The sequence below is a fragment of the Martes martes genome (assembly GCF_963455335.1).
Source record: "Martes martes genome assembly, chromosome: 9".
NCBI lineage: Eukaryota > Metazoa > Chordata > Mammalia > Carnivora > Mustelidae > Martes > Martes martes.
In genome coordinates this window covers 132,656,192-132,676,250 of record NC_137896.1, presented here as the reverse complement: position 1 = coordinate 132,676,250, position 20,059 = coordinate 132,656,192, and the positions used below count along the sequence as shown (strand labels likewise).

The 20,059-nt window shown below is 43.6% G+C and overlaps 1 protein-coding gene across 1 annotated transcript in view; it reads right to left on the bottom strand.

Annotated features, from left to right (window-relative positions):
• The window catches only part of ADAM17 (ADAM metallopeptidase domain 17), a 54,820-nt gene extending 50,135 nt beyond the window's left edge, over positions 1-4,685 (bottom strand). The window contains exon 1 of the mRNA XM_080814173.1: positions 4,394-4,685. Coding sequence (XP_080670299.1) covers positions 4,394-4,478 — 85 coding nt within the window. The 5' untranslated portion in view covers positions 4,479-4,685. The remainder of the gene's footprint in view (positions 1-4,393) is intronic.
• Between the last annotated feature and the right edge of the window lie 15,374 nt (positions 4,686-20,059).

Below are 20,059 nucleotides of genomic sequence, written 5' to 3'. Positions count from 1 at the left end.
AGGACTGCTGTGAAGTGTTCAGTATGCTTGTGCAGTAGAACCCATGGGACCTGAATGTCCTTCAGGACTCCCCAAATTATGCAAGAGAAGACGTGACCTGGACAGGTTACCGTGAAGTAGGCCCTAGATGTAGGTGAATCCCTCCCTGTGTCTAAAGGATGAGAAAAAGGAGAGCAGTGCTCTCTGCTAGGCAGTGGACCCAGAGCTTGGGAATTAAAAACTTAATTTTCTGGGTTTACACCAGTTAGTGGGGGGTGGAGGATGAGCTGCCTCAATAATTCCCCACCAAGAACTCTTCAGCAGGGACAAGATTCCCCAGCAAGACCAATCACATGGAAATGCTGAGCCCAAGAAAAGTCAGCATAGCCCAAGGGAACCTCTAAAGAAACAGACTGGTCCATACACAAATCCCAGTTAGGCACTGAGGTTACTTCTACAATTTCCAGCACCTTTGTCTCTTCCTAGACTAAACACTGTATCCTATACTTCCTTCTCATCAAACAAGTAGACAGGAAGTAATTTTGCACATATATTTGAAGTGCCTGGGAATAGAGATGGAAATATCAAGTGGACAGTTGGATACATGAGTTTGGAGCTTCAGAGAACAAGTCTAGATCAGAGTATATATTTAGTAGTTATCAGAATACAATCAAATGTGAGTGAAACCAGGGCAGCAGATGAGACTTGTCAAGGCCTACAACTCATGTTAAAAGAAAAGAAAGGAAGAGAGAAAGATGCGGTATGGGCAGGTAGATACCAATGCCCTTGGTTGATTTCAGGGCTAAGGTAAGGGATATATGAAAAAGCACTTGATTTCACTTCCCTACCTCAGTAAAACCCATTTCCTACCCCACTCCCTCCTTTCCTCTCAATCTTTTTCAGATTTTCTTTAAATTACATTTTCAACTGAGAACACCATCCCTCACAAATACAAAATGGTAAAGAACCCAAAAATCAATGACACTTGGCCTCAAAGGACACCTACACTTAATATTCTCGAAACTCTGTAAAAGTTATAGGATTTCTCCCAATGTCTCCACCATGGCTCTCTGCTTAACTCTCCATTCTATTCTAGAACTACAGTCTTCTCTTTGACTAGTTCCAAGCAGACTGGCATGAAATCTCCCTTGGAACAGTTAGGGTGATTAAGTGTTTCAGTTTCAAAAGAATGCAGCCTGTAAGCAAAATTAACATCAAAAGAGGAAGCCAGATGTCAAAATACTGAGCAAAATGGGGCTGTCAATAATGAAAAACAAGCACTGCAATGTGGAGAATCCCCACACCAATAACCTCAAGGTAAATTTCAAAATATGTTTCAGATGCAAACCTTCATCCCTCATCTATGACCTATATTTTTTCCCTCCACCCACTACATCCTCTTTTATTAAAAGTAACACAAAGGGAAAACACTTTTGAAATCAGAGTGAGACTTATACACCCCCAGCTGCAACTTCGAGAAGATATCATCATGACTAAGTTCACATGACTCATAACTTTCCTGAATTATGCAATTCATAACAGTTCAATTGAAATCATCTTGGGTGTCCTGTGGAGTACTCCAGAAGCCAGGATTCTAGTATATATTTCTATCCTTCAGAAAAATGTTGTGGGGGGAAGGCCTGGGTGGCTCAGTCAGTTAAGCATCTGCCTTCAGCTCAGGTCATGACCTCAGGATCCTGGGATTGAGCCCCCCCACCCCCCAACGCAGGCTCCCTGCTCAGCAGGGAATCTACTTCTCTCTTTCCCTATGCACCTAAACCTGCTCGTTCTCTCTGTCTCTCTCTCAAATAAATAAGTAAAATATTTTTAAAAGTTATCAAATCCCTAATCAATATTTAGTACTGAGGGGCACCTGGCCGGCTCAACTGGTAGAGCATGCAGCTCTTGATCTCAAGGTTGTGAGTTTGAGCCCCACATGGTGGGTAGTGTTTACTTTAAAAAAAATTTAATACTGAAATTATAGTAACATTTTAAGACCAGTAGGCTATAATAAACTATGCTCTTTAACTATAAAACTGTTTTTTGATCTTGACCATCTAAATAATGGTAAGGTTAAGTTAAGCAACTAATCACATCTGGAGCCATTAAACACACACACAGAGTCACTCTTCAAAAGAAAAAAATTACTCATAAGGCATATATTTATCACTGTGAGAATACGACAACTCAGTACACCTGAGACTCTTTTCCTACTGTTTTATTTTAAAAACTAAAACATGATCTATAAGATTTATTCAACACTACAGCATCACAGTGCCCCCGCCAGGAGTGTCCTTATTTTCCCTCTTCACCTACCTAAAGTTAAAGTCTGGCTTTGAGTGCCGCCTCCTTCAGGGAGCCTTCGATAACCTTCCGAGGCTAGGTTCAGTGCCTCTTCATGCTAACAATACTCATCGTATTGTACTGTATCACTCGCCTCCATGTTGCTGTGGAATTGTCTGTTTAGATCTCTCCGTACCACTATGCAAATGCTGTTTTAGGATGTATACTGCATGATCTATTTCCAATGCACACATAATCCTTCCATACAGTATGTGCTCTCCTAACGTTATGTGAATACATGGAGAAGTCTATGCATTCTTCTGGCACTTGTGGTCAGCACTTTGCAAATTAAAAACACAGCCAAAAAACAAAACAAAAAACCTCTATGATCTGTGAATGTTGTGGAGGATTCATCTAGAAAGTAAGGTTTTCCTTTATACTATGTGCTTCCTTAGGGTTCCTGCTACCTATTTTCCCACCTGTGAACAAGAGCATGATGATAAAAATGATACAGCTGTGCTACAGTAAAAATACAATTTTAGTATCTCAAAGTACATGTTTGTTTTTATTAACATTTATTCTTATGAAATAGATCCTTACTCTATCCCTCCATCTTGACCATCACTACCTCAAAATTTCCCTTCAGTATGTTCTGACTTCTCACATCTCAGCCCTTCCTAACAAGCTCCCTTGCCTTTCATTACACTAGTCACCTGTAATCCATTTCAGTTCGAGATAACCACAAAGCAGTTGTTCAGGTGAGAACACTCAACAGCTTTAATACCCTCAGTCACTTACCATTTCTGTCCATTAAATTAAAAAACTGCCAGGTAAACTAATGTGAAAGTTTTAATTAGCTACAAAGAAAACCCACATGGTGTCTCAACCAACACAACACGACTCACAGAATCATGGTGGGATCTGGAGACCAATACAACCGTGAAAAATCAACTTTGCACACTGGGAAAATATACTGTGATTCGTACTTAATTACTAAACTGTCTTATATGTCAACTTCTGTAAGGCAAAGAATCTTAAGACTGTCTTATATGTCAGCTGTCTTATATGTCAACTGTCTTATATGTCTTATATGTCAACTTCTGTAAGGCAAAGAATCTTAAGACTTCGTAAGCTTACACAAATTGCACATCTTTTAATGTATGTCCATCCTAAAATCCAATCTCTTCAGAAAATCTAAGGGGGGGGAGGCATAATTGGGTGATGGGCATTAAGGAGGGTACGTGATGTAATGAGCACTGGATGTTATACGCAACCGATGAATCACTAAATTCTACCCCTGAAACTAATAATACAGTATATATTAACTAAATTGAATTTAAATTTTTTTTAAAAAGTGTCAGTTGAAAAAAAAAAAAAAGAAAGAAAACCTAAGAACCCTCTACTTCCTGGGCTCAAAACTATTCAAATTGGTCATCCCTGGTAATTTTTTTGTTTAAAATGGCAAGGAAGTCATTCAAGCAGTATCAAAAGAGTTCGCCTGGTAGGTTCAAGCGCCCCCTCCCAGCACCCCCATAAACTACAATTTAAGTAAGTACACGCTTACAAAGGTCGCAAAACCCAAGTCCAAGATGAGTTCTCCAGTCACCGCCTTACAACCAGGTTATAAAGAACCTCCTACAGCAGAAATTCTAGTTCGCTCCTTGCAGAGCCAGAAAGAGCTGTGGAGCTTTGGGCCCTTCCTATCCGCACCCCCCCCCCACACACACACACCCCACACACACACCAAGTCCTGGCTTTGGCAGAACACCTTGGTAGGGCAGGGACCTGGACCACATCTCCCTCCCCAAATACCAGGCAACACCACCCCCCTTACCGCTTTCCAAAACACACTCTCCGAACACCAACTCTGGAGGCAGACCCCTCCCAGGCCCTCAGTCCCCACCGGGGGGCCCTTCCAGTATCCCTTTCCCATTCAGAAGGACAAGCCCTTCTCCCTCCCTTCCCTAACTCCGAGAGCCACACCCCCTTTCTGCACCGAAAACTTTGGGACGCGCCACCGTCCAATACCCCGCCCCTAAACACCTGAAAGTTCTGCTCCCCCGCTCTTTCCCGAAAGCAGCGCGCTCCAGGCGCCCGGCCGGCCCTAAGCCAACTCTTCCCGGGTCTTTACCGAGTCGCTCCGGGGAATCGTCCGGAGGTCGTGGCGCCAGCACGAAAGGAACCACGCTGGTCAAGAAGAGGAGACACTGCCTCATGTTCCCGGCCCGGCCACCGGCTCCACCTCTCCGGGCAGCCTTTCGCCTGACGGGGGCTCGGGACACTGCTCACATTGGGAGAGAAGGGGATCCGCCCGGCCCTGCCCCTCAAGCCTTTTTCCTCCCGCGCCGCCTACCGGAAGACTCTAGAGCCCGGCTCTAGGCCCCCGGAAGTGCAGGGAGCGCTCCGAGAAAGCGGCTCAGCCCGCTTCCGGCAGCCGCCGACCCCCGCACCGCCCACAGCCGGAAGCCGGGCGCCGCGCGGCATGCCGGGAGCCCCTCGCTCGCCCCGCCCCGTGCCGGCCCCCCGCCCTCTCACCGCCCCTCCGCCTTCCCCTTTCTTCCCCCCGGGGTGCGGCCGGCGCCTGCTCGGACGCGGCCCGGAACGTCCTGACTCGACCCATCGCGGCTTCGCCTGTGTCCCCGGGTGACCGCCGCGAAGGAGGCGGGAGCTCGGGAGTAGGCCCTCAGAGGCGCGTGTCTGGGTCCTCCTTCTGGTTAGGATCCCCGTTATCCTACCACCTTGCGCCCGAGGGGGGACGGGGAGGGGCGCCTGGCCCGTTTTGCTCGGGGAAACGACCCAGCCACGAAGTTCATGGGACGCAGGACGGCCGAGGCCCTGCGCCTGACCCCGGAGAAGCCCCTCGCACGCGCCAGCCTCCCGGACCCAAGTGGAGTGTCCAGCCCGGCTGTCCGCGCCCAGCGTGCGGCCACCGGCGGCGTCCGTCGTAGCGAGCCCGGCTCGGCGGAGGGAATGATCGCGAGCTGTCTGAACGCGCGTTTTCTTGTCGGCCCCGCTGTAGGCAGGGGGTCTGCAAACTCCACAAAGATTCCAGAACCCCAGCCCTAACTGCTCCTCCGGTGAGCGCGGGAGCTAGGCTCTTCAGCCGGCTTTTTACAAAGTTCTGCTTGCTTCGTGTAGCTTCGACTGGAGATTTCCCAAAGCAGTTTGTGTTTTGTTTTGCAATCCTTTCCATAATTTTAGCTCGTGTAGTTGAGTGAGAGTGTTTATAGTACTGAAGAAAACATTCTAACGGCATTGGATGCTTATTGCTCTTTTGGTTCAACTAAAATTTATACAAGTAGGACATAGCACATTTTCCACTTAAAAGTGAGTGCAACAGCCTTTTCCCCACTATGAAGTAGTAAATTGTTAGGAATAGGATGTAGCCTTGCTCGGTGAACTTTCGAGGCTAGTTCCTAATAAAATACACAAACTGTGGTTTAAACAGGTTCATTGTGGTTTTTGCCTCAGTAAAATCTCAGCATCTTTCCAACAGTTGTTACCCATAGTTACTGGCTTTGCATTTTTGGCTTAAGTGAACCTGGTACGTTCATCTGAGCTATGCCTTCATTAAATATAAACACGTGGCATACCTAATGAAAACGTAAGCAGAATTTCATCTCTGTAAATTGCACGCAGCTTTAAAAAAAAAAAATGTATCCCTTGGGGTGCCTGGATGGTTCAGTTAGGCTTCTGGCTCTTGATCTCAGCTCAGTTTTGTTATTGTTGTTTTGTTTTGGGGGTTTTTTGTAGAAGTTTTTTTTTTTTATGATTTCAACTAACTAACATACAGTGTATTAGTTTCAGAGGTAGAATTCAGTTATTCGTCAGTTGCATATAACACCCAGTGCTCATTATATCATGGGCATTAAGGAGGGCATATCACCCAGTTACCCCATCCCTCCACCCACATACTCTCCATCAACCCTCAGTTTGAGGTATGATTAAGAGTCTCATGAGGGGTGCCTGGGTGGCTGTGTGGGTTAAGTGTCTGCCTTCAGTTTGGATCATGATCTCGGGGTCCTGAGATAGAGCCCCACATTGAACTCCCTGCTCAGCACGAAGTCTGCTTCTCCCTCTCTCTCTGCCCCTCCCCCGCCATGCCCTCTCTCCCTCTTCCCTCTCTCTAATAAATAAAATTTAAAAAAAAAAAGTATCTTATGGTTTGTCTCCCTCTCTGATTTCATCTTTTTTTTTTTTCTCCCTTCCCCTCAGCTCAGGTCTTCATCTTGGGGTTGTGAGTTCAAGCTCCACTTTGGGCTCCAAGCTGGGTGTGGAGCCCACCTAAAAAAAAAATAAGATAGAAGATTTAAAAATTGTATCAATTGTATCCCATAAAAATGTGACCATTGTATACAATTTTTAAACACAATTAGAATATCATCTCCTGAACATCCAGGCACCATACTCTGCAGCTTGTAACTTTAGTAGATCCTAGATTATATTCTTTTGGTGTCTTTCACAGCTCTAAGGTGTCTTGCTCATAGGAGGCACTTAGCTGTTCAATAAATGCCATTTTTAATTTTTTTTTAAGTAGGCTCCATGCCCAACGTGGGGCTTGAACTCATGGCCCTGAGATCTAGAGTCACATGCTCTACCGACTGAGCCAGCCAGAAGACCCAGTAAATGCTGTTTATTTAAAAGTAATGTTCTTGGGGCGCCTGGGTGGCTCAGTGGGTTAAAGCCTCAGCCTTCAGCTCAGGCCATGATCTCAGGGTCCTGGGATTGAGCCCCGCATCAGGCTCTCTGCTTGGCAGGGAGCCTGCTTCCCCCTCTCTCTCTCTCAGCCTGCCTCTCTGCCTACTTGTGATCTCTGTCTGTGAAATTAAAAAAAAAAAAAAAGTGACGTTCTTGATCCATTTTCTTATTTATATCCAGAAGTCCTAGATTTTCAGGGATAGTCCAATATGAAGCAATCTCTCCCATTTACAAATACATAATCAAATTAGGATTTCCGATTTGAGATTTGTCTTTTCATTTATCAGCAGTCCCTATCTTTAAGATAAATTAACACCACGTGGGAAAGATAAAGAACCAGAGGGACATACGAGGGACACACTGGAAAGAACTACTAGTCCAGTGATCTTTAAACAGTTATTCTCTTATCCCCAAAAGAATTGATCCAGGATGAAATTTGCAGCATAATGTAAAATGTAAGTACATTTAAAATTGAAATTATTAGAGGTTGTTAGTTTAAATTTACGAAATAGGATATTAATATCTGAGAGATTCGGTAGCCACAGTGGTCACCAGCCCCCACATAACCCCCCAATGATCCCTGCTTCTTGATATTCGTTCTCTCGTATAGTCAGTCCCCTAACACATCGGACCAATAGCATAGAGCAGAAGTGATCATATTTCACTTCCAATATTTTAAGAGACTACTTTTTCCATCTGCGGTGCTCTCTTGTTTGCTTTCTCAGGTCACTTGGTGGAACATTCAGGAAGCCTCCAGAGAGGCCCACAGGAATGGAGATTACCGTCCCACAGCCAGCAAATACTGAGACTTGCAGAAGACTACACGAGTGAGCTTGGAAGTGAATTCTTCAGCCTTAGGCAAGCTTCGAGGTGACATCAGTCCCCCAACCCAACAGCTTGACAGCAACCTCTGGGTACCCTAAGCCATTTCCTGATTCCTGACTCTCAGAAACTGTAGGAGAGAATAAATGCTGTTTTAAGCTCCTACGTTAGAAGTAATTTGTTACACAGCCACTATCATCTGCTTAAAAAAACACATTGAGGGACACCTGCTTGGCTCAGTCCATAGAGCATGCAACTCTTGATCTCAGGGTCATGAGTTCAAGCCCCATGTTGGGCATACCACCTACTTAAAAAAAAAAAAAAAAAAAAAACATGAGCCGGTTGGCTGGATCCTAGGTTCCTCTTCTTTTTTTTTTTCTTTTGAAGATTTTATTTATTTATTTATTTGACAGAGATCACAAGTAGGCAGAGAGAGAGAGAGGGAGAAGCAGGCTCCCCGCTGAGCAGAGGGCCTGATGTGGAGACGGATCCCAGGACCCTGAGATCATGACCTGAGCTGAAGGCAGAGGCTCAACCCACTGAGCTACCCAGGCGCCCCCTAGGTTCCTCTTCTTAACATCAGAAGTTGTTCTTTTAATTTAGGATTCAATAAAGGTAATTAAAAGATTCTTGAGATTCACCCATCTCATGCTAAAAAATGAATTCTTTATATACTTATTACAAGTGAACTTAAGAGTAAAGTCAATTTTACAAAGAGTAAAATATTTACAATTATTAAACACCTATCACCACATATGGTTGCAGAGTTAACTACCAGATCTGCACAAGTATTGATAAGATGGTGTAAATGATCAGAGAAATAGCTATTGGGTTCTGGCTGAGTTTGCATACTAGCTCTATTTCTCTTATTAGCCGCTCTCTGTCCTATTCTAATCCTAGCACGACTTCTAGATGAATACTGCCTTTCTCCCTCCATTTCTAAAATGTGGATTATTGGGGCGCCTGGGTGACTCAGTGGGTTGGGCCTGTGCCTTCGGCTCAGGTCATGATCTCAAGGTACTGGGATCCAGCCCCGCATCGGCCTCTCTGCTCAGCAGGGAGCCTGCTTCCTCCTCTCTCTCTCTGCCTGCTTCTCTGCCTACTTGTAATCTCTCTCTCTCTGTGTCAAATGAATAATAAAATCTTTAAAAAAATTTTTTTTTAATCTTTTAAAAATTTTTAAAAAAATAAAATAAAATGCAGATTATTCCTGCATCTGTATGTTGTTGTTTTTTGTTTTTGTTTTTTGGGTTTGTTGTTGTTGTTGTTGTTTTGCCAGTGAACAAGTCTGTGTGAAGCTAGCACTTCAAGAAACATGACCCCCCCCAAAAAAGAAAAAAGAAACATGAGCCCATTCATAAATCTCCATCCGATAACAAACCGCACTGCTGAAATACAACTATCTACAAAATCATCGACCCAGAACTCTAGTTTCCAAGATTTCAGTTCAGAAATGGTAACCTATTTCAGATTCTATTAGAAAGAAAAGTGAAAAATAAATCATGCGTGGGGCAAAGCATAATATGGGAGGGTCCTCACCAATCAACAGATGACTCTTTTGCAAATTTTTTAACTGGGGAAGGAAATAACCAGGCCTAGTTGAAAATGGAATAATATCCCCCCTGCCAAGTTCAAAGAGAGAAGGAACCCAGCCATTTCATTGAAAATATATTTCAAGGAGATTCACTTATAAAGTTTTAGTAACTGTTTCTCTCTCTCTCTCTCTCACACACACACACACTTTTTTAATGCCTTTTTTTTTAAGATTTTATTTATTTATTTGACAGACAGAGATCACAAGTAGGCAGAGAAGCAGGCAGAGAGAGAGAGAGAGGAGGAAGCAGGCTTCCTGCTGAGCTGGGAGCCCGATGCAGGACTCGATCCCAGGACCCTGAGATCATGACCTGAGCCGAAGGCAGAGGCTTAACCCACTGAGCCACCCAGGCGTCCCTTAATGCCTTTTTCTTATCAGGCATCTTTATCACAGGATTCTTTGCAGCCACTCCCTGGACATGGTGAGCAGAGGAATCACACCTCCTGTGTATCGCATGCCGCCGAAAATATGAAGCTGGGTTGGTTCTTTTTGTTCTTCAATCCCTTCCTCCTCCCTTAAGATCTCAGAGTAATTAAGCCACATGAATAACTGAACATAGCCAGTAGACTGGATAAAGAGAAAAAAACAGAAACTCATGCTGGTTTGAAGTGACCTCAGGTCTAAAGTGGCCGCAAGTCATCACTCTTGGTTTGACAGGCCCCAGAGAGGAGGCTATTGAGTTCCCTCAGGTTCTACAGTGGCCAGTGACCCTCACTGAAAACCTGTTCTATTTAGCACTTTTGAGCAGAACTCCATTTGTTGAATGTTTAAACTCTGGCAATTCTACTAGTATTTTAAGAATAATATTCCCCAAAGATAATGAAATCATTATTTCGAAGATCGTCAGGCTCATCGCAGCATTGTTTACAATAGCCAAGATACAGAAACAACATGTTCATGGAGAGATGGATAAAGAAAATGTGGTACAGACCTACAATGGAATATTATTCAGCCTTAAAAAAGGAAATCCTGCCATTTGCAACAACATGAATGAAATTGGAGACCATTAAGCTAGGTGAAATAAATCAGACACAGACAGATACTGTATATGTATAAAGTCACTCAGTTGTATAATTTTTATTTTACCTTTTAAAAAGCTTTTTAAGATTTTATTTATTTATTTGTCAGAGAGAGAGAGAGAACAAGCAGGGGGAACAGCAGGCAGAGGGAGAATCAGGCTCCCCGCTGAGTGGGAGCCCGATGTGGGGCTTAGTTCCACATCTTAGTGGACTTAGTCCCTGAGAACATGACCTGAGCCAAAGGCAGATGCTTAACTGACTGAGCCATGCTGGCATCCCAAGATATGTAATTTTAAAGAGGTAAATTCAAAGAAGCAGAGAGTAGGAATGGTGATTGCCAGGTGCTGGGGTGGGAGGGGTGGGAATGGGACATGTTGATCAAAGGCACAAACTTTCAGGTTTTGTTGTTTTTTTAAGATTTATTTAGAGAGACAGAGAGAGAGAGAGAGAGAGAGCACATGAACAGGAGGCGGGGCAGAGGGAAACGGAGAGAGAATATCCAGCAGACTTCCCACTGAGCACAGAGCCCAACACAGGCCCAGTCTCAGGACCCTAAGATCGTGACCTGAGCCAAAATCCAGGGCCAGACGCTCAACCAACTGAGCCACCCTGAGTAAGTTCTGGGGATCTAATGTACCGTATGGTGACTATAGTTAATGATACTGTATTCTATACTTGAAATTTGCTGAGAGTAAGTGTTCTTACTATACACACACAAATGGTAACTATGCGAGGTAGCAGACGTGTTAAATAGCTTGATTGTGCAAATTATTTCACAATGTATAGGTATATCAAATCATCACATTGTACATCTTAAATATACACAATTTTTATTTGTCAATTACACCTCAGTAAAGCTGGGGGGAAAATGATACCAAAGAGACCCACATTGTACATTTGCCCTCAAAAGGACTTATATTTCAGAAGATGAAAGGTGCATAGAAACATAAACACATACAATGTGATACCTTAAAAAAAAAAACCTGGACACATGCATATTTTTCATATTTTTTAAAACAGAATTTTCATTTTGGAATAATTTTAGATTTACAGAGAAGTAGCAAAGTTCATACACAGTTCCCACACACAATCATCACCCAGCCTCCCCTAATGTTCACATCTAACATAATCATAGTATTTGTCGAAACTAACAATTAATGCCAGATTTCATAATTTTTAAGATATTGTGTCTTTTTGTGGCCTTTCAAAACAGTGATCAAACACATAACAAAATTTACCATTAGTGACAGTACATTCATAGTGTTTGTCCAACCTTCACCACTATCTGGTTTTAGAACATTTTAATCACCTCAAAGGAAAATTCCATACCCAAATCACTCTCCGTTACCCCCTCCAAGGACCCGGCAAGCCTAACTGCATCACACAGTTTGGCTACTCATAATCTTTCTGTGTTTCCCAGTCCAACTCAGGATACCACGCTGCATTTAGTTACATTGACTTTTTTTTTTTTTTTCAGTAATCTCGAACTCGTGATCCTGAGATCAATCAAGAGTCCCATGCTCTTCCAACTGAGCCAGCCAGGTACCCCCGGTGTCCCAGTAACACTGTTTTACTCTTTAGGTTTCATAAACTATTTCTAAATAGTTCATTCTGTAGAAAAAGCACGACTTAATTTGCTTAATTGGTTTTCAAGGAAATTGTCCGGTGTGATCCCTCACTACCTCCCCTCTGCACTGCTCTAATAGCTTTTGATGTGACTTTTTTGCCTCCGCTTGCTCCCTACCGACACCCCAACTTAACTAGGTTGGGCTGGCTAAATGTCTTCTCCTCGTGGCCTGTTTCTTGCTTCTTTCATCATCCATTTGTTTTTTTCTTTTTTTTTAAGTAGGCTCCAGGTCCAGCAATGGCCCAACATGGGACTGGAACTCATGACTTTGAGATCAAAACCTGAGCTGAACTGTTGGAGGCTTAATCGACTGAGCCACCCAGGTGCCCTTAGTGTCCATTTGTTTTAACTGTCTTGTTGTCTGCTGACAGTATCTCACTTTTCTCCATCAGAGCGAAAGCTCCAAAGGGAAGGACCCTGCTGCCTTCCATAGCAAGTAACACTGCTATGCATAAGGAAGTCAACAGTGTTTATTAAATAAATAAGTTACTGACATACAGCCAGATGTCTCAATTTCCCCATTTTAATCAAACAAATTAAGTAATTTAATGCTTGTAGTGGGTAGTACTGTGTCCTCCCAAAAAGATATGTTCAAGTCCTAACCCCCAGAATTTACAAATGGTAACCTTATTTGTAAATAACATCTTTGCAGATGTAATCAAGCTGAGATGAGGTCATGCTGGATTAGGGTGGGTCCCAAGTCCCATGACTAGAGCTCATGTGAAAGAGAAGCCACACACACATGCACACACACAGAGAGACACACACACCATATGATGATGGAGAGGCAGAGTTGGGAGTTGGAACATGCAGTTCTTGATCTTGGGGTCTTGAGTTTGAGCCCCATGTTGAGCAGAGCTTACTTTAAAAAAAAAAAAAAAAGAGTTGGAGTAATGCAGCCCCAAGAGTGTCAAGGGTTGCCCAAAGCTACCAGAGGCCAGGAAGGGGCAGGGAAAGATTCTCTTCTAGAGCCTTCAGAGGGAAAATGGCTCTGCCGGCACCTTGATTTTGGACTTCTGGCCTACTGGACTGTGAGAGAATAAATTTCTGTTGTTTTGAGCCACCCAGTTTGTGATTATTTGTCACACAGACCTCCATGGAACAGCGGGGGTTGGGGTGGGATGTCTTCTCCCCTTTTACCTTTTCTTCTGAAATTCCTCTTGCCCAGAACATATTTCTAGCCATCAAAACCTTAACAACCCTTGGGGCGCCTGGGTGGCTTAGAGGATTAAGCCTCTGCCTTCACCTTGGGTCATGGTCTCAGGGTCCTGGGATCGAGCCTCGCCTCAGGATCTCTGCTCAGCGGGGAGCCTGCTTCCCTGCCTCTCTCTCTGCCTGCCTCTCTGCCTACTTGTGATCTCTCTTTGTGTCAAATAAATAAATAAATAAAATCTTAAAAAAAAAAAAAAACTTAACTACTTAAAAAAAACTTAACTACTTAAAAAAACTTAACTACTTAAAAAACAAAACTTAACCACTATGTTCAGTGGCCAACATAAGATACTGCTGTGGATTCCAGGTCTCCTTGACCATTTTTCAGTACTTTTCACCTTTGGAAGATTCCATGGTAACTGAAAAAGAGTAGGCAGAGAACAGTTAACCAGGGGAGTTTAGGAGACATTTTTCTGCGGGACACGAAGTATCTACCAAACCATGAGAATTAGTCAGTCCCCTAATCCAAACCCAAGTGAAGCTTTCATGCAGATTTAATTAATTTCAATATTATTCAGTATTTCCCCCCAGGGTTCTTCTAAATACTGTGTCATTTCCAACCATGGCAGCCCTCCTAGCAAAAGGTGCAGAAGGACCAATGTTGTCTGGTCCAGGATCTATGTCTCATCCTTTGTTATACCATAATTTACACTTTACCTCTAGTTTCTGCTCTGTTCTTTGACGATTTCATTATGGCTAAGAAAGGAGGGTATGCACTCTGCAGCCACACAGTCTGGGCTTGAACACTTGGCAATTGGACAAGTCACCTCGTGTTTAAAACAGGGAGTTAAGGGGTGCCTGGGTGGCTCAGTGGGTTAAGCATCTGCCTTTGGCTCAGGTCATGATCCAGGGGTCCTAGGATCGAGCCCATGTGGGGCTCCCTGCTCAGCGGGGAGGCTGCTTCTCTCTCTCTCTCGTGTGCACATGTACTCTCTCTCTCTCTCAAATAAATAAAAATCTTTAAAAAAATATAAAACAGGGAGTTAAGAGAACCAGCCTCATAGGGTTTAAATGAGAGGTCAGTGCTGTCTGGTAGGGATACAGGAAAATAACCATAGCATTTGGAAGCAGTTTGTTGGAGTGGCAGCATGATCCAAGGAGAAACAAAAAAGCCATACATAATGCAAATATTTGGTCTTTCAAAGCCATTTGGACAGAAGGATGATGAGGATGACAGGTAGCCGCAGAGAAGAGAATAAATTTACATTTTCTTCTACTCCTCCCTGTCTTCTTCTAAATTTTAACAGTAAAGCTCTTGTGACTTAATCATCATTGTTTAACTGATTCCAGGCTAAGAATCCCTGAGGCCAGGTCACCTGGGCCATATGGACCCAAGCTCTTTGCTTCTGTTCCCAGTTGGGGGAAAGCTGTCCCTGTCCTTGTCTATACACCGTTCAGAGAAAACGTGTTTAGTGGGCATGGGGACTGACTCCATTTAAGGAAACTTGGTTCATGAATCTGTTCCCAGAAACTAAAATAGCTGGTTAACAGTCTTGAATGATTTGTTCTTTGCTTTTGGGAAAATTCCAGTTTATTCTTGCTCGAGGGTAAACAATACAATTCACAAGAAAATCCCACATTTTTTGACCTAGCCCAGCAATTTAATCTCCTCACCCACTTGCCAAAGGTCCTAAGAAGTAGCTGTGTGCCTGGCCTCCTGCCTCTTCCCTCCCCCTGGCTGGCTTGCTGGCAGAGAGTGACTTGTGAGTCATAAGATAACCCAGACATCAGGCAGCAGGAGACTAAGAGGAAAGCAGCAAAGCTGGAGGTAAGTAGGTCCTGAACGAGAAGTGTCAGGATCTTAGGCGAGTGCTTTTTACACCTTTAAAATAACTCAATGATTTTCCATAAACCGTGTCAGCTGAGGGTCAGAGGAGTGGAGCCCCATGCACAGTTGGTGCTCAATTAAAGTTTATTAAAGAGAGAAACAAATTTAGGCTCGGTGAGTCCTGGCTGATTAGGAATGAGTCTGTCCTTTTTATACAAAAGCAGATTTTTTACCCAACATGTGGTTTAGGAGAAAGAGGTCACAGAGCTGGGGGGTCTGTGCTGCTGATTGCTCTAAGGTGGTAACACTCCATGTGAATGGCGTCCTGAGTTGGGCAGTGCACAGTGCACACATCTGACCATGGCATCACTGCAGGGAGCCAAGAGGTCAGGGTCTGGGATCTTTATCAGCGAGCTATGCTTATAGAACCATTGTAGAATCTAGATAACAGAAAGCAGCACTCTTGCTTTCATGCCGTTCAGATTGTCCATGAAAACCAGCGAGAACTGTTGGTCTGGTTGGTATCTCTCCAGTGTGGGAATTCCTTTTCTATTTTTGTTTTAAGATTTTATTTTTATTTGAGACAGCGAGAGAGACAGAGCACAAGCAGAGGGAGAAGCAGGCTCCTGGAAGCATGATGCGGGACTCACTCCCAGGACCCCAGGATCATGTGCTGAGCCAAAGGCAGATGCTTAACCAACTGAGCCACCCAGGAATCCCCAGTGTGGGAATTCCTTAATTCTGATCTACGTGGTCACTGCGCAGTCCTGTACTTTGCTTCTGAGGGACAGATCACACCAAAGAGCCAGAACATTAACAGACTTGCAGGGGTGGATGGGTAGGTGAACATTACCTTTTATTTATTGGCTTACTCAGAAGCAGTGTAGACCAGATAAGTAAATTCATTCTGCATTACAACACTGGCTTATTTCTGGCATCATGTATAGCCCTTAATACTTCATCAGTATCACAATCTAGTTATATATTGACTTATTTACATTCTGCATTATTCTAAAAATAATTTCAAAGCAGATATCCATTAAAAATTCTAGGTAGGGGCGCCCAGGTGGCTCAATCAGTTGAGTATCTGACTCTTGATTTTGGCTCAGGTCATGGTCTTGGGATCCAGCTCTGTGTCAGGCTCTATGCTCAGTGAGAAATCTTCTTCAGGATTCTCATTCTCCCTCTGCCCCTCCCACTGCTCTCTCTAAAATAAATCTTAAAAAAAAAAAAAAAAGATTCTGTCTTCTCTATTAAAAAAAATTCCAGGTAATGGGGCACCTGGCCACATGTTGGGAGTGGAGAGTACTTAAAAAACAAGCAAACAGAAAACTAAAAAAACAAACCTCCAGATAATAACATGGATGTGATTTTTAAATATACAAGGGGCTGTGGTTGTCATCTAGTTCAGTGATGTTTTCAAGCCCCCCCTCTTTTTTTGGATTGTTGTTACTTTTAGCTATAGCACTCTTTCCCCAAAAGGAATATTTTGCAGAAACAATGCAAAAATCCATTTTATATAGACCAAAGCAGAGCCTGTGGATCTGAAATACTCATGAAACATCTTCATAGAATCCCTAAACCTTCCTGAAACTTCCAGAAAGAGGCTCCAGCAAGAGAAAATCCAGGGATTTTCTCAAAGTCCCCAGAAAGTTAATAGCAGGAATGATAGGCCAGGCCTCTGATCTCCAGTCTGGGGGCTCTGTCGTTTAAATAGTGGTTAACTCTTTAGATGATTCCTAAAGTTGGGCCCCAGCTGAGATGGGCTGGGTTTTGATTGCCAACTGTAGGACGAGCATGCAGCCCAACATTAGTAGTAACGGGGACATCCACACAGCACAATATATGCAAAAAGAACATCTGGAAGGCCAATTATTCACCAGTTGTCACCTCTGATGCCTTAGCAACAAGGCAAAGTTGAGTGCTTAATGCAAAATTAAAATGAGTTTTGGGAGATGCAAGAGGGTACAATGTTCTCTTTATACAGTTAGAAGCTCTCAGCTCCTGGAGAGGTAGGGGGATATTTGCCCTTAAGATTCTTCTTAAGAAGAGAAAGTTAGGGGCACCTGGGTGGCTCAGTGGGTTAAAGCCTCTGCCTTCAGCTCAGGTCATGATCCCAGGGTCCTGGGATCGAGCCCCGCATTGGGCTCTCTGCTCAGCGAGGAGCCTGCTTCCCTTCCTGCCTCTCTGCCTCCTTGTGATCTCTGTCAGATAAATAAATAAAATCTTAAAAAAAAAAAAAAAAGAAGAAGAAGAGAAAGTTAGGGAGGGCAGCCTAATTTGGGTTTGTAATCTCTCTTACTCTGGTTTAACCCCTGAAGAATTGAGGAGAAAGTGGTTAGTATCCCATTTCTACCTAAGAAGTAACATCTCCCCAGAACCATCAGGACCCTTCTTCACTTTGAATAACTTACAATGGGTTTTCTCTAGCTTTACTCCAACGAAACAAGGTTTTGAAGGATGAGCGAGTTTGCTAGGTAGAAAGGGAAAGGAAGGACATTCTAGACAAAGGGAACAGCAGTGATAAAGATCCACAAGCACAGGGCACATCTTGATGGTCACAGTGAGGCACACAGTACAGCTCAAGATTTCTTGCCGTAAAAGCTGAACCTGAATTTAATAAAGCCTCTTGAGCTAACTTCCACTTACAGGAGACATGGATGGGGGATACAGGAACTACTAAATAAAACCACGAGGAAGCAAGAGACAAATCTAAAATGGGAGACATTCTAAGGGGACCTACCCCGCTTCTGCAGCAAACCTATGCCCCCTCCCAAAAAAAGAGGCATGCTCTGGATTAAGAGATGAGAACATTGCCAACAAACACAACATGTGGTCCCTTTCTGCATCCAGATTCCAACAAACCACTAGAAACGTATTTTTGAGACAACTGGGGAAGCATGACTATGAACTGACTAGACAATGCCAAAGAATGAATGTGATATTGTTGGGTGTGAAAATGGCTGTTATTAACAGAAAATGCTGTATTTCTTAAGAGATGCACACTGAATTATGCAGTAGTAAAAATACAGAATGCCTGTTTGCTTTAAAATACTTCAGCAAAGAATAATAAATTATTTAAAAATAGGGGCGCCTGGGTGGCTCAGTGGGTTAAAGCCTCTGCCTTCAGCTCAGGTCATGATCCCAGGGTCCTGGGATTGAGCCCCGCATTGGGCTCTCTGCTCAGCGAGGAGCCTGCTTCCCTTCCTCTCTCTCTGCCTACCTCTCTGCCTACTTGGGATCTCTGTCTGTCAAATAAATAAATAAATAAATAATCTTTTTTAAAAAAGAGAGAATTAAAGCAAAATGATATTGTGGCATGAAACACAGTATGTTATGGAGACATCTACCAGATTCCTACTATTGCCTATTGCCTAAACCAGGTCCTTGTTTTGTTCATCTGGGAAAACATCTGGCATGTCATAATCAAATACTGATTGCATGCAAGATACATAAATTACTGCATCTAATCCTCTAGCAATCCTTTGAAGCATTATCCCTATCTTACATATGAGGTAGTGACTCACCCAAGGTCGCAAGATTGAAATCCAGAGCCATTTGACTCCACCTTCATAACAAACACCTGAAGAATATGGCATAAGTTCGGGACCTCTATTAGCAGGTGGTAAAACATTCTAACCAGCATCCTGTAATAGGGAGATCAGCCTACTTTTCCACACTTCTGCAGGCTGCACTCATGTCCCCCGCCCAAACTCAAGCCATTTCTTCTTCTTCTTCTTTTTTTTTTTTTTTTAGATTTTATTTATTTATTTGACAGACAGAGATCACAAGTAGGCAGACAGGCAGGCAGAGAGAGAGGGGGGAAGCAGGCTCCCCGCTGAGCAGAGCCCAATGTGGGGCTCGATCCCAGGACTCTGGGATCACGACCTGAGCCGAAGGCAGAGGCTTTAACCCACTGAGCCACCCAGGCGCCCCTCAAGCCATTTCTGTTAGCACACTCCACACATTCCATTTACGGAGACCTACTGAGCCACTATGTGCGACATTGTTTTGGGTTTTTGGTGTCCCAGGTGTTCATTACACACATCCCCTCAGACCACACACTTGAGAAGTGAAGCCAGCCCTTTTAGATCATCAAATCCCATTGCCAAACACAGGACTGGAAACATACCAGGTAAGCAACATTCTCATTATTTCATCTATCAGAAACTTAAGTAAAACTTGCAGAGCTCACTTTGGGATCTCTGTCCCCCTACAGGAAACACTTGTGGTCCAGCCTGAGCTTTCTAATCCTTTTACTATAGCCCTGCACCTTAAAAAGCAAATGAAATATGTGAACACAACACTATATGCCTACATATTAGTTCTTCTTTGAGATCTTTTGAAAAGAGAAGCAGGGGGGATTGGTGAACACATATAGAGGAACTCAAGTGCTCTACTTCTAACAGGAATATTGGGCCCCCCAGTTTGACCCTGGTGACCCACAGAACCATTAGTCAGCTTGCACGATGCCCTAACAAGTTTCTAGGCCTCCTGCCCATCGCTGAAATACATCCCTGGCTTCTTGCCTCAAGCTTGGGGGCAATCTCCCATCCACACTGATCTCCCACTAACACCTAATACAGACCTCTGGCCTCACCCAGTACCCAGATCCCTGGCTTCCTTACCTGTGTTCTCAAGGATAAAGTCACTTTATCCTTTAGACTTTTCAGCATATTGTCGTATCATGAAACCTGCTTGGTCAGTGTAAGAGTAAAGTTGCATTTTATTTTTATTTTTAATAAAAAACTGTTGACCTCCGCAATGACTGGGGGCTGAGACAGAATTATCCAGTCTCTGGTGCTCTTCTGCATATACAACCCAATCGATTTCAGTTGCTGAAAGGACGACCCTCTCATTCATCAGCTTCAGGGGGGCACAGATCTTAACAGTGTCCTGCTCCGCCCAGAATCCTGTTAACTTTGTACTTCCCTGGTGTTAAATAATTGTTCGAGCTTCCTTAAAGCAATGGTTCAGAATTACCAAGTCCTGACCAGCATCAGCACCACTTTGGAATTTTTTACAAATGCACGTTATTTCCCCCACACCTACTGAAT